Here is a 14,959-nt window from a genome sequence, read left to right on the forward strand (position 1 = left end):
TGTTTGCTTTGCTTGATATTATTCCCTCCCCTCCAATGCAGCTTCGGAAACTAGTGCTATATTAAAGAGCCTTTGTGCTTTACATGCTCAGTTTTGAGTGTGTCCAAGACATCAGCCTTTGAGCAGTCAGGGCTGTTTTGTTTGTTTTTTTGGAAACAACAGCATGAACTGGGCCTTCTTAGAGGGCCTCCTTAGCGGGGTCAACAAGTACTCCACAGCGTTTGGTCGAATCTGGCTTGCCATTGTTTTCATTTTTAGATTGTTGGTCTTCCTGGTGGCCTGTGAGAAGGTCTGGGGCGACGAGCAGAAGGACTTTGCTTGCAACACCCCCCAGCCCGGTTGCCACAATGTCTGCTACGACCACTACTTCCCCATCTCTTACACCCGACTCTGGGCTCTCCAGCTGATCTTCGTCACCTGCCCATCTTTTCTTGTGACTCTCCACGTGGCCTACCGAGAAGAACGAGAACGGAAACACAGACTGAGGTACGGCAAGGACTGCGCTCCTCTCTATGATAACACGGGAAAGAAGCGTGGGGGTCTTTGGTGGACCTACTTCTTCAGCTTGCTCTTCAAAATAATAGTGGATTCCGTGTTTGTCTTCCTGCTGTTCTACATCTACGAGGCTACGTTCTTCCCGTCATTGGTAAAATGCAGCGAGGCGCCCTGTCCCAATCTAGTGGACTGCTACATTGCTAGGTACGGGTAAACCATGTGAGGCTACACTGTATACTAACAAATATGCTGTTACATAATCCACCTCATTTCTGACCTTGTCCCTCAGGCCCACTGAGAAGAAACTATTCACCATCTTCATGGTGGTGACCAGCTTTGTGTGCATCTTCCTAACACTCTGTGAGATCCTCTATCTTTGCGGGAAGAGATTCTGGGAATGCGCTGGTGGCAAACCTCGCTCCATGAGGGAAAATTCCTTCATGATGACCAAGACTGCTCTGCCTGGGAAAGACAACTCGGGATACCAAGACCTTGTCCTTGAAAAAGCTAAGATGGCCGATGCCGGTAACGGAGAGAGTTCTGCCCCAGTGTACAGCGTAGCAGTGTCTTGAGGAAAGTTTGACCCAAGAGAACAAAAGTCTTTTGTAGCATTTCTACTGTCAGCCAGAATGACTCTCAAAAGCTTAACAGTGTAAAGCAAATGTTTACGAAGGTCATTTGAAATTTTTTTTTTTTATCCCATCGGATTTTAAAGACCAAATGGATTTTTGTAAACTTGTCACCTGACATGATCCAGCTTGTGAATCATCATATATTTGGACTATATATAATGTACAGTAGTATAGTATGTATATGTATGTGATTATTTCTTGTACAATTTTGTCAGTTTCCTGAATACCCTAACCCACAAAATCCAATTGCATGAATGTATGAACATAATCAGACCACGTGAGCTGATGTCCTGAATGCAAAATGTTTACCAAAAAGGGTACAGATGCTTTGGGTCCTGTCTGAAAAGACAGTTCTGTACCCTTCAGTTCCATTTGTACCCCTGCTGGTACTCAGAACCTCTGACCCCTTGAATACCGATACAAAATGTGCAAATGCACAACTGTTCTTGTCCTGTACCTCCATTGTTGAGTGTGAATAATGAAGAGAAATGAAGATTATTTTCTAAAATAAAATTAAAAAATACTTGTAACCTGAGAAAACCCTGTGAAATTTGCTGTGTCGTGTGTATCCGTAGGAAAGTTGTGTAAACCTTTTGTCTGAAAGTTGTATCATGCATCAGTAAAATATTTGTTTTCATAAATTAAAATGGGTGCCTAAACCGTTTAAATTAGGCAAACAGAAGAGATTCAATTTGTGGACACAAATGAGAGAAAATCTTATGTAACAACAATTGTATCTGCTGATGATGGGAGCAGCGTTATTGATAAGCTAATATATTTAAAATTCCTACGTTTCAGTCCGTATCTGTTTGCATCCTGCACCCCTCCCAAAGCAGAACAAAGGACTGAAAGGTGACCCGTACAGGGCGGCTCCATTAAACTGAGTGTTCTAATGAGGTGATATGGACAAGCAAATGTTTGGAATATCTGATTCCTCAATATCAGCTCTCCATAACTCAGGTCTTTGTAAGTGCCTGTGGTTCTTCCTCAGACAAATTCCTTTTTAATTGTTATCAATCAAAGTCTATATCTTTAAATTACAGTTGCCCAATGGGACTGATATAAGTCATGTGTTCAGGAATGGCAAGAACAGAGTGAGTAAATATACACACCTACAAGCACTAAAAACTAGGACAGGAAAATATTGGTCTTTAAGAAGTGCGAAATGCACCTTTTACCAACAAGAAATGGTAAATGGGGATGTAAACGTCACTGAAGGGTACGTGATTGTCTTTTAAAAGGGCTTTTAAACATTACTTTCTTTACTTTTGAGTCTGTATCATGTTTCTCTTTTGCAGCAGACGGTACCATCATCATCGCCATAATCTTAGTTTGCACGGTTTGACTCAACCACCGCCTTGCAGTTGTTTCCTGGTGCTTTGTTTTCCGCTGGAGTCAGTACTGCAGCGGTAGCAAAACATCTTAGCAATGAATGCTCCTGGTCTGTTAGGTGGCTGTTAAATTGAGAAACTCACGGTGACAAGAAATTGGTTCGTCATGCGGAGGTGATGGAGTCAACAGTGATACCGGGCGGCTGACGCCAGATAAGGCCACACCTGCAGATAATGGACCAGCGTTGATTCGTCCACCGTGTCAATATCAGAGACGTACAGTGGGAGAGAGGCTGTTCAGCTCTACGTATGACCCAGACAGGGGATGCAATGGACTGAGCGGACAACCTGTACTCATACGGTAGGCAATAAAATTAAAATCAAATTAATGAATCAATTGAATTAAATTCCTGTTTTGGGCCAGTCATATTCTGTCTTAAGAAACAGAATGCTCAAGAGTTAAGGGGGCAACTCTACATTCAGAACGACAGGCTTAAACTCTTCCTCTGCACAGAGAAAATTTCATCCGTGGACCCAGAAAGGGCTTCATCAATTATTAAAGGCATTTTTCTTCAAAGAGCCAAACTTTGTGAAAACCACTGTGAGAAGGGATGGAGCTCTCAGAGAAACGTTTGATCACAGAAAGGACGAGTTATCTCAAATGTGAAGTATAGGGAACAAATAACAACAAATCTAAGCACATGATGTGAAATTTATGGACTGTTTTACTCTTTAGAGATCCTGGCATTTCCGTTGATGAATGCGTCACTGTCTTTTTTCTCATGTCCCAGCTCTATATTTGAGGACAGTCATCTGAAGAGACCCAAGCACAAAGGCGTGAATCAAAGCTGAAGTCATGGATTGGAAGTTTCTCCAGGGTCTTCTTAGTGGGGTCAACAAGTACTCCACTGCTTTTGGACGCATCTGGCTGTCAGTGGTCTTTGTGTTCCGGGTGCTGGTCTTCGTGGTGGCTGCCGAGCGGGTCTGGAGCGACGACCAGGGACACTTTGACTGCAACACCCGCCAACCGGGTTGCACCAACACCTGCTACAATTACAACTTCCCCATCTCCCACATTCGCTTGTGGGCCTTGCAGCTCATCTTTATCACTTGCCCTTCCTTCATGGTGGTGCTGCACGTGGCCTACCGAGAGGAAAGGGAACGCAAGTATCGAGCTAAACACGGGGAGAACTCTCGGCTGTATGGCAACACGGGACAGAAGCACGGCGGTCTTTGGTGGACTTACCTTTTGAGCCTCTTCATCAAGACCGCTTTTGAGGTGACATTTCTCTACCTGCTGCAATTAATCTATAAAAGCTTCCAACTGCCCAGGAAGGTCCAGTGTGATGTGAAGCCGTGTCCCAACTTGGTGGACTGCTACATATCTCGGCCCACTGAGAAGACCATATTCACATACTTCATGGTGGGGGGATCTGTCCTGTGTGTGATACTCAACATTTGTGAGATTTTCTATCTGATTGCTTCCCGGGTGGTGAATCTTAAACATCGAGGCAGCGTTCACACTTCATCTAAAAACATGATGTTTCACTGAACTTGATTCCTTTACTTAACAACTGGCATCAGATGTTTTTCTTTAGTGTTGGCATTGAAAATACAACATGTAATATGCACATGTTGTGATAGGGTTGGCAAAAATAATACACGGCAAAAATAATACACGGAAAATATTACTGCAGTTACTTGCAGCAGAGGGCAGCAACACAATGAAATCTGAAGAGGAGAAAACCCCAACGTCACAGAGCGCCCTCAGTGATTTTCATAAACATTCATAGAATCAAGCATAAAATGATGCCCTATTTTTATACTCTATAATCGTAGGTTTTGATTGTTATAATCACGACTGCCTATGAACAGTGAAAAATGAATCAATTGATTCGTATGTGTCATCATTTATCGGTTTGAATCGAAAGGTTGTAAAGGGTCGTCATACATCTGATCTGATCTATCTGATTAGTTATGAAAAACATGGAATGAATTCCATGAATTATTAATATACTCCCTGTTGTGATCCAGTCCTCATGACCATAACAATGGGCCTGAATGCTTACAACTTACTGTGTTAAGCAAGCTATTTTTCAAATTGCTCTACGGCCCTTTTTCTGACATATATTATTCCAATATATATATACACGTATATACATATAATATAAATATATTAACTTGAACTTGAACTTGCCTTGAATGTTCGTGTACATTCACTTGAAAGGTTCAGTACATCACAACTCATCAATAAAAATGAGCAATTAAAATATTTCACATATTTGTAACCACTGTGAGCACGTAGAGAGCAGGATCTTTGTGTATCCACTCGTATAAGAGAAGCCTACTGTCTTATTTGAATTAAAAAAGTAAAATTTAAAATGTGTCCACAAGATGGCACCAGAGGCTCGCTTTAGTCACGAGAGTTGTGACTCCTGTTTCACCATACAAAACTGAGGTATCGTTGACTGGGTATTTTTCGTTCTTTACGTGGCGATCATGAAGCTTGTCAAATGTAGTCTTAACCACATGTTGTTGGGGGGGGGGGGGGGGGGTCTTGATATTCTGAAATAAATGACGGAATCATCAGAGCCCTGCTGTGTGATGTGTTTTTGTCAGGCTGATCCATGTCATGACACTAGATACACAAACTGCTTCAGTATAAAAAAACAATTAAACTGACTGTTGATAAAGTCAGCTGACTGTACTGAGAGATTTCTATTGTATGCTGATGCCACTGAAAGACAGGGAGGGATCCACAGGTGCGTCTGCACCTGTCTCAACACTCTAATTGTCAGTTTTGGTTTCAAAATAAAAACGTTGATCGTACCCTGCACAGGGACATTGTCTAATTAGACGCAGAAACCTGTCTACAGTATTTTTTATGAATGAATAATGGATCAAAGGATATGTTTTTATGCTCATCGATCTAAATACACGTGCAGGGACGCGCGTTTGTCAGAGTGAAAGCGTTTTATTTTGAAACTTTTTTTAAACGAAAGTGCCACTGTCTGCTTCGCTGACTGAGTGGCGTGAGGTGATGAGCTTGAAGAAGACGCTCACTGATACCAGCCCTCACACATGCGCATACACCCCTCTTGCTCAATGTAGATTGTAAATGGTGACCTGACAGAGATGGCCGGTGCAGGTAATACACTCACACTCCTTGGAGGGTGACTTCAAGGCTTATTTCAAAGTTCGAAAGTGTTTGCTTGGGTGTGGTGGTGGTGGTGGTGGGCTGAGCAAGTTTGGAGATGATGTCTTCTGGGGGGACCTTTTGAAATGACGTGCTTGTAATCACTGTAGTTTCCCGAAATCCCATCTCAGCTTCTTTTTGGTGAACTCTGAACTGTAAATGTGACATCCTCGACACCAGAATGAAAACTTTTGAGAGCGTTTGCTTTTAACCCACTTGAAGCTGAAGAATGTTCATGGCATGCTGAGGTCGTTTCTGTCTGTCACAGTAGGAATGTGTGAGTACGAATTCCCCAAATATTCTGTGTGAAGATGAGAGCCTGAGTACGAATTACAACACGCACCCAAATATGGGCCTCTTCTTCTTCTTCTTCTTCTTCTTAGTTGTAGTCTAACACAGTTCTTCATTCTGTGTTTGACGCCTAAAATCAGGCGGACGAAACCTTCCACGGGGGTTCATCCTAAACTTGGATAGAAAAGTATTTTTGTCTGGAAAAGGAGCAGTGATTTGCCTTACATTCCTCTTCACTCCAACCCGGCTCAATCCCAGTTATCGTAGGAATATTTTTGTTGTTGTAAAGAAGGAATCTTCAGATATCTGCATTACCATCCTGAGGGGGGCAGTCACGGTGCTGGAGTTCTAATGATTAATCATTGATGCCGGTGACCCGTCTGCTGTGTTTTTGAACGGGGGTACAGCACGGGGACCTTGAACTTGGACAGTAGGACTGATGTAACACTGGCGAAAATCACTGTAACTCTTCCTGCTCTGCAACCCCCCCCCACCAAGGATTGTGTTGTGCCAGCCTGGAGGATTCCAAGACCCTGATGAAGATGGGGCTGAGCCTGGTCCTCCTGGGTCATGTTAACTTCCTGTTGGGGGCACTGGTGCATGGTGTGGTGCTGAGACACATCAACCTTCACAAGCAGGCCCGGGCCATGGAGTACGCCATCTCCAATGTGGTGGCTCTTGCATCTGGTCTGGTGGTGAGTATGTGTAGACGCGGGCCGCATGCTGATCCTGCAGCTCGTCTGCAGTAGTCTGGTGTTTAACCACATAGGGAGAGTGTTTTTAGTTCTGGGTTCATTGTGGAATCTCAAGGGTTGCAGACGCTTCTGCTGCATCAGCCGGGGGGGGGGGGGGGGGGCGTTTTTGGGTTGTCTGATTTTCCGTCTCATTCTTGTTAACATGGTATTTTCAGGACCTTGAGGGAATTTCTTCATATTTGGCACAAATGTCCACCGGGACCTGGGATGAGCTGAACACTGAAGAGACTCAAACATTAGCCTTCAGGAGTGTCTTTATGCTTGAACCATTACTTCAGCTTGGTGCTGGATGAGTTTCTTGTCCCACCATCACCCACAAGAGCTCGCTGGACTGAGATCTGGTAAATGAGACCGCCAGTTGAGTCCAGTAAGCTCATGTTTTTCTGAGACATTATGAGCTTTGTGACGGGGCTTGTTATCGGTGTGATTAGGAGACAGGACCCCCCTGTGGTTCTAAAAGCTTCGACATGGTCAGCAGCCATACTCAGGGGGCTCAGTCGCTTAGAAGAAAATATCCTCCACACTGTTACGCCACAGCCGGCAGCCTGACTTTCCACGTCAAGGCTGGAGGGATCTGTGCTTACATGTGCTCTGTATGTGGCTTGACCAGAACACGTCTGCCTGGCTTCAGCGTGAGCAGAGCACAGCTGCCAGGCTTTAAACTGAACACAAAAGTGTGCCCGGAAAATAGATTAAAAAAAAACCTTACTTTTGACTTCGAAAGCCCTTCACAGTCTGGCTCGGCTCTATCTGCGCTTCTAAATTATTCCTCAGCAGTCTGAGGGCTGAGATGGTCTGACCAGACCCTGGTAGTGGTGCCCTGCTCAAGGCTGAAGATGAAGGAGGACTCCTGCTGTCAGGACTACATCCCTCTGGAATAATTTACTCCTTCATTTGCAGCACCTCTGAGAGCCTCTTTGCTGGTGCTTTTATTATTTTATGTTATTCGGTATTCCTCGTGTTGCTTTTATTATCTCTTAATTATTGATTTGCTGAAGGTGTTGTGTTATTTGCTGTGTTCCAATTCCCTTTTATGTCTCAGGAATAACGTGTCCGTGTGTATTTTTCCAAAAGACAGAAACGGTTACTGGCATGAGAAACTCAGACTCCTACAAAGAAGAGTGTTACTGGAGCAGCACATGAATACATAGACAACATAAAAAAAAACAATTAAAAACCCTTCTTTCTCCCGGTTCAGAGGGTGAAATCCCCTCATGGGTCACCGTGACCATGCATTGATGAAGCCAATGTACAGTCAGAGTAAACGTCTCCAGTTCGGATTTGGGACTCAACCTTCGTCCACACCTTCAACCATTTATCCATATTTGAGCAAGCCAGGCAGCACATTGTGCGCCAGCGGGTCTTCTTTTTCCTGTCCCAGCAGCACACAGACACACTGGGTGCACATCCTCAAAAGACTGGCCTACACCTCTACCGTGCCTCTGATTGGCTAGTGCTGCGCCCCGTGTAAGCGTGTTGAGTGAGCTGAATCAGACAAACAACAGGTGTCCACAGAATCCAGGTGGGAAAGGAAATTAAAGACTGGTTTGTTTCTGATTGAGTAGCTGTCGACGCAACTGCATCCATGCACCGTCTGAGAGTGACGTTGACGGCAAAGAGAGCCTTAAAAATTACCATCAATGCGCTAAAGAATTTGACTCTTTTTTTTTTTGTTCATGATCATCTTCAGTCACGAAATCTTAATTTGCCTTTCTGGTGGCTCATCACCGATGATGAATTAAATATGAAGTCTGAAATACTTATGGCATCCAGGGTTGAGCCATCCAAGACTGCATTCTGTGAGTCTACAAGTGGATCAAGGGATCGTTTCCTTTTGGAAATTTGTGGCGATTTTCCATCACATCCATCATGGTCAAAACTGAACGGATGTGAGTAAAACCTTTTTTTTTTTACAGCTCCTGTCTGATTTCTGTCTGTAGGCAATCATCGTTGGTATTCTGGCTATCGTCCTGTCCAAAAACAAGAAGAGCAGATGTCTGGTTAGTATCCCTGTTTATTTGAATGCTCTTCAGATGAGATAAGAGCATAGATGGAGAAGTATGTTGACTGTGTTCCGTGTGGCTCCCTGTGCTTCCTCTTAGTGACGATCCCATGGAACTGCACCACTCTCTCTCTCCTCTCCTCTCTCTCGCCCTGCTCTGCCACACTTCATTCTCAGCTAAACTCCATTTGTTCTTTTAGAGGAAAAGGAAAAGCTTTTGGAGTTCCTGTGTGTTGTGTCAACCTCCCTGTATTTCTACCCTTTGCCCTCCATTAGTGAGGCATGGCTTCTGCTCTCTATTTATTCAGTCAACCGTCGGGCTGCTCAGACAGGACTGGTGACGCTGAGTGAGTAAGCGCAGGCAAACCTACCGCCGTCAGCCACTCCCCACATCCTCGTGTGTTCCGTTAATCCTCCAGACATCAGAAAACGCGAGTGCAATCTCAACACTCCCTCTCCTCATGTCAGAACACTCCTTCATCCTTTTCACTGCTACTGTACAGCATCTAATCTCCTAATGAGCTGCTTGGTTTCTAATCTTATCATGTTGCCAGGAAGTTCACAAAGAGATTTTAGAGGTGCAGATATTTTCTCTTCCCCGTTGCGCCTTCTGTCAACTTTAGTAAGGAACAGTCCGATTATTCTACCCAGCTTTTATTGTGCATCGCTGACTCATCAGCGTGGGTTTTGGTGATGTTTTTGGATTTAAGGGCAAGGCTGGCGTTTTTCTGCCTGCATAACGCATCAAAAGTGTTTGTCCCTTGCTTGATACTGAACAACTTCCACATTGGCGTTGCCTCTGTTGAGGAGTGCGTCTTCATGTACACTCAAACCAGCAGCATCAGGCTGTACTGCAAACACAGGCAGTACTTAGTATGTTGTTGATGTGGGTGCCTGCTCTAGATTTAAGAATCAGAAACTTAAGATCTTCACTACCATTTTACCCCCCCTCCCCCACCAGCCTAGTATAAAATATTCATAAAGTATCTTAATTGAATTTTTTTTTTTTTTGCATAACATCCTGTTTGGATGAAGCCACAAGCAGCAAAGAAAACATTGCCAGTATGGATAAGATGGTACATTTTTCTCTAATGTTGGCCTCTGTATTTTCCAAATGTATTTTCCATGGTGCTTCAAATGGTTCTGCCTATTTAAATACATTACAGTTAACTTGTAGATCAACTTGTGATTTTAGTGGGATTGCAGATTTTGCATTTTAATTTACCTCTAAACGATTTGGCACGTAACTCCACCAAGATGATGTGACATCATCAGATGTGCATCTGCTTCTGGATCAGTTTCATAACATAAATGTCTGTTCCTCAACCAAAGTTTTATCATCCTATTAAAGATCAGGAAGGTCCATCCTAGATGTTTGAGTTATCCTGCAACGGCCAAACCAACTACACAAGGGACCATCCATCCATTTTCTGCACTGCTTATCCGTCGTGGGTTGCGGTTGGGGGGGTTCCCCCTGGACAGGTCACCAGTCCATGGCAGGGCCAACACATAGAGACAGACAACCATTGGCTCTCCCAGTCACACCTACGGTCAATTTAGAGTCTGGATCAGCCTCGTCCCCTCTTGATGTCTTTGGACTGTGGAGGAAGCTGGAGTACCAGAGAGAGAAAGCATCTCTGTAGCACTGCAATCTTCAGCAATTTCTGCTGAAATTGTTAAAAGGGTGCCATGTCTCGAGGACCTTCTTGGTGCTCAAAGGGTTTTCCGGTGTTGCCACATTTACACATCACATTAACACACATTCATGGCCGCCATGCAGGATGCCAGCCGGCTCATCGGGAGCAGTTTGGGGTTGGGTACTTGCTCGAGGACACCTCGACACATCTGAGATTTGTTGTGACTCATTTTACTCTCATCACTGCTCACTGCTCTTGGAATATGGATGTTGCGCTCAGGCACATGGTGATGGTGAATGGTCGTCACTGTCAAATGATTCAAAAACTATAATGACACTGTCTGCATTATCTGCCTGGTAAACGCCTGCATCTTTCAAAGGTCATAACACAGATTTTCCATTTAAAGTCCTGACCAAAATGTCTGATGAGATTATCAGAAGCTCAGATGTGATACGACACTTTTCCCGGGATGATTAGTCCTCCTAACGTCGCGTTAGCCTCCACTGAGCTGCAGCAACTGAGTGAGCCTTCAGACCAGTACCTGAAAACTAGTCATTGTTTTCCTCAGCTTCATTTTTATTCATTGCACAGTTCAAGTTTGATCTGCCTTTTTTTTTAAAAAGCAATATTGGTATGTAATAGTTATTCCTTAAATTTGCCTCCCCTTACTTTTCTTTTTATCTATTTATGTTTTCACAGTTTCCCACTTGGAGTATTAGAAATGTTTGTACCTGAACATGTGTACATGTGTGTTCTTTCCTCAGATGTGGTCCGTCTTCAGTTTCAGTCTGGCCGCAGCACTCATGGCAGCAGCTTCAGCCTTGGGACTCTTTGTGTCTGTGGTGAGGGCCATCATCCATGGAGGGCGGAGCCTCCTGACTCACTGCCGCTTTCCCGATGCCATTGGCTACTCTAGCATCACCAACGAGTGTCCTTTTGACCCCACACGCATTTACGTGAGTGTGTTAGCGTGCACCGCAGACACTGAAATGAAGGCGTGAACTCTGACCATTTCCGGTCAACTGAGCATCTTCACTGCAGCACATGCAGGCTGCGCGTCACCGTGACCCCTTCATGTGTGTGAAGGCTGCGGGAGGCTGGGTGCCACTCAGCCCATCACACTGTGAAGCCGGTGGGCTGGTGGCAGAACTACTGACCTGACCCTGTCGTTGCACTTCAGGCTCTGTCCTGCTGCAGTGTCTTGCAGATGGCCTGTCAGGCCCGCTCAGCCTCATAGCCGAGCAGCCACACATCAGCATAACTCTGGCATTTTAACGGGCTAGCGGTCTTCAATTTGTCAATTAAATGACCTTTGTTTTAATGGAACTTAGTTTTATCTGCTAGCAGACATGTGTAACTTAACTAACAGTTCACTTTCGGTGACTGCAAATGTATAAAATGTCCAGCGTTATGTGTTGTTTTGTACTGAGGAGATGCAACTAATGTACAGTGTGGGGTGTGACTCTCATGCAGCTGTCAGTCATACCTGTGAAACACTGGAGGTGTCCGTGCTGTGCACCGCTAGCAGGGCAGTGTTTTAAGCAGCTATTTTGACTCCGTTTCTTGTTTCCCCCCTGCAGACCAAATGCAGCTGGGACCACGTTGTTACTTGAAGAGAAAAAAATGAACACGCACTCAAGAAATTGTAGTCTCTCAGAACTTATGGTTCAGAGTAGCTGCTCTAATCAAGCACTATTAATGTTGATTGGGACCGTTGCTGCTAAACCTTACACGGCACCAGTCCCAGAGGACATTTGCTCTGTATTTGAAGAAAGTCCCTCGAACCCTCGCTTTTGATCACGTTAGAGAAAACTGGGACGGACAACCCGAAGATCATCATGCCGTCAGTCTTGGGCAGCAAAGATGCATTAAAAGATTTCAGAGAAGCAAAGAACCTGGACACACATTCTAATCCTCACGTTAGCTTCCAATGAACGAGCTAACGAAGTGTACGGTAAAATTACTAGCCAAAGTTTCTGTTGTTGTTCATTCCCATTCCCATTAAGGTGGTATCTCTGGGACACCGAAAGATTTTTTTTAAATCACCAATATCCACTTATCACTTATCCACACTGAAAAATGTTTGGAGGTCAAAGTGACTGGGACAGGCACACATCATGGTGGCGCACAACTTCATATGAACCTCTACACATATACGTCATCCCTGAGGCCCTCCGCAGCACTTACGTTAAATTTCATCACAAGTCCATCAAATTTATCTCCACATAATCGGACTAAACTGTTATTAATGCTTTAAACGGTCACATTTTCAGATCTGAGCACTTAATTTGTTGAGTTCAAGCTTGTTCATTACATTATAAAGAGAGAAGATATTGTATTAAACCAGTTCTCAGCACAGACACAACTAAATGGCCAGGGATATCCGGTGGCGGTCAGGATGGGGGGGTGGATTACATCACCTGAAAGTGTTTTGATACACAGTTGCTTTGAGGCAGTAGTTATGGTTATGCAAGCTTTTTTTTGTGCTTTCTGCATATTTTAGTATGAATTCCAAAGAAAACTCTGAGCTTGGAAGCCTTAACTTTTCTTCCCTTTGTAGTCTGTGTGTCGACATGCCGAACAAAAGCCAGAATTCCCCCCCGCACAGTTTTTACTTTGATACGACTGCTTTGCATATTTTATTCACAGTGGTGTGTCTCCTGTGCAAAGGGAAACTCCCAGACTAGCTGCTCTGTTGCAGAGCGCCACAATCACCCGAGAAAACCCCGACTCGCATCATTACCATGCAATCTGTCCCAGTTGTGTGAAGCTGCCCAGCCTCAAATTGCGCTCTGTATGGTCCAGCTGGTATTTGTCACTCACAGCCACTTCCACCCCCCAGAGTACCACTCTGATCCTGTGGGTGCCTCTCATCGTGACTTGTGTCATCCAGCTGGTATTTTCTGCCCGGTGTGTTTCTCTCTGCATTTCGTTCCTGGGTCTACCATGTTGGCCCCACAGGAGGAAGCCCGGAGAGGTGAGATATTAACAGCTCTTCTCCGACGACAAATTCCAGCTTTACTCTTTCCACATTACATACATTTGCAAGTTATATTAAACCTTGTGTGTTTGTGTAGATCCGTGTGGTGAGGCCAATAGAGGAGGCTGCTCCATCTCTCAGTACCAACCCAAGACGCTACAATGAACCTTCAGCTCATTACTTTGAAGCTCCGAGAAGCTCCGATGACTCTCGACGACATAACACTGAACCTAGGAGACAGCAGCACCGTTCCCCTCCACTACATCAGCACAGAAGTCTTCCCCCCTCAGAGAGACGCCCTCTTCGCCAGCCGTACCGAGAAAGGTCAGACTGCGAAAGGCTGCAAACAAGGGTTGGCAGCCAGCAAAGGCCACCAGAGCAACACCGTCTGCTGGAGAGGGGCGCGCTGGAAAGGTCCAGCTTCTGGATTTAGCCACTGTAGTTGGCCTGCCCGAGCTGCTTGAAGAATGATGTGAAGCACAGTTTGCGTGTTTGCGTGCGTGCGTGCATGAGCGCGTGTGTGCTGCAGGTCTGTGTCTTCAAACTTATTAACTGAGACTGTGCAGAGGTTTTATTTGTAGAGCAGTGGACCTGAACTTAATCTGATGTATGAATTTTCTATACAGCTCAGAGACTGAGTGCACAAGTTCCGTGGCAGTGTGTTTTTGTACTTCTAAATGTGTATCTGCATAGTAAGATGAGGTGAATCCTCGTTTAATAGAACATGCTGGCATTCCTTACCTCTGGGAGGACTATTTAACTGGGTTAGTTGACATTTTAGAAGACATACATTCAGGTTTTTGCTTCATGTTACATGAATATATTAATTTTGCCCTTGCACTTGCCCAGATATGAAGCTACAGGCTTAGTTTAGCAGAAAGACTGGGATCTGTGGGGACAGCCAGCTTGGCACCATCCCAAAAGACTCTGCCGACTAAACTCACTAATTAACACACTATATGTCATTTGCTTTGGTTTTCCAGGGAGTTGGTTACATGTCTGCCTAGCCAAGAAAAACTGTTTTCATCTGTACACTTTTGCTTTGGTTCAGATTTGGGAGTTGAAATAAGAAAAGAAAAATTCTGGCTCTATCCAGTGTTACAAATACGTCCTGTAACACCTCATTTGTTTGATCTGCACTGAAAGATAGAGAAAAACAACTGTTATCCAAGGAGCTGCTAGATGTCATCTCACAGACGCAGCACGTTATTTCACTACAAAACCTCAATTTTTCATTTCACATTTTGAATTTTGCTGCCTCTTTTTGGTGTGTGTGTGTGTGGGGGGGGGGGGGGGGGTGCCAGGCTGGCTGATGAAGTTCACCATGAACAGGCGGTTTCTGTGTTTTTATCAAATGCTGTGTACAGAGTAGGTGAGGGTGTGTCCTCAATCGTGTGTGTGTCTGACTCATGAACAATAGTGCGCATGTGCAGTTTTATCTGCTGTTAGATTAAGACAACTAGTTTCAATGAAACCAGATCTTTTTATTTATGAATAAAGTTTTAACCATCTGTGGTGCTTGTTTGTTTTGTATAACAGGAAACGGTTTATTTTGACAGAGTAGGTGCCGTCAGCTGTTAGTGCCCCAACAGGAAGGACTGGTTACAGTCTCACACACACACACACAGACATGCTGACAG

At 44.5% G+C, this 14,959-nt stretch overlaps 3 protein-coding genes across 4 annotated transcripts; all 3 read left to right on the top strand.

Moving 5' to 3' along the window:
• The first annotated feature begins 110 nt into the window (after nucleotides 1–110).
• Nucleotides 111–1,475, top strand: LOC147241163 (gap junction beta-4 protein-like). Its single transcript, XM_086192614.1, has 2 exons — nucleotides 111–699; nucleotides 785–1,475. The coding sequence occupies exons 1-2, from the start codon at nucleotides 164–166 to the stop codon at nucleotides 1,065–1,067; spliced, it is 819 nt and encodes a 272-aa protein (XP_086048740.1). The 5' UTR covers nucleotides 111–163; the 3' UTR covers nucleotides 1,068–1,475.
• A 1,839-nt stretch (nucleotides 1,476–3,314) lies between these two features.
• Nucleotides 3,315–4,010, top strand: LOC147241164 (gap junction beta-3 protein-like). Its single transcript, XM_086194353.1, has one exon. It carries the CDS (start codon nucleotides 3,315–3,317, stop codon nucleotides 4,008–4,010), a length of 696 nt encoding a protein of 231 aa, XP_086050479.1.
• A 1,304-nt stretch (nucleotides 4,011–5,314) lies between these two features.
• LOC147241165 (transmembrane protein 54-like) lies at nucleotides 5,315–14,604 on the top strand. Of its 2 annotated transcripts, XM_086193116.1 has the most exons (6): nucleotides 5,318–5,606; nucleotides 6,444–6,640; nucleotides 8,641–8,700; nucleotides 11,104–11,295; nucleotides 13,182–13,316; nucleotides 13,417–14,604. In XM_086193116.1, the coding sequence occupies exons 1-6, from the start codon at nucleotides 5,594–5,596 to the stop codon at nucleotides 13,750–13,752; spliced, it is 933 nt and encodes a 310-aa protein (XP_086049242.1). In that variant the 5' UTR covers nucleotides 5,318–5,593; the 3' UTR covers nucleotides 13,753–14,604. The 2 variants fall into 2 exon arrangements, with proteins under 2 accessions (XP_086049243.1, XP_086049242.1); XM_086193117.1 differs by lacking the exon at nucleotides 8,641–8,700 and having other exon boundaries at nucleotides 5,315–5,606.
• Nucleotides 14,605–14,959: the final 355 nt, after the last annotated feature.

This window comes from Aulostomus chinensis, chromosome 22, assembly GCF_037954235.1.
Source record: "Aulostomus chinensis isolate RoL2024-O1b breed Wild chromosome 22, RoL_Achi_v1.0, whole genome shotgun sequence".
Taxonomy (NCBI): Eukaryota; Metazoa; Chordata; class Actinopteri; order Syngnathiformes; family Aulostomidae; genus Aulostomus; species Aulostomus chinensis.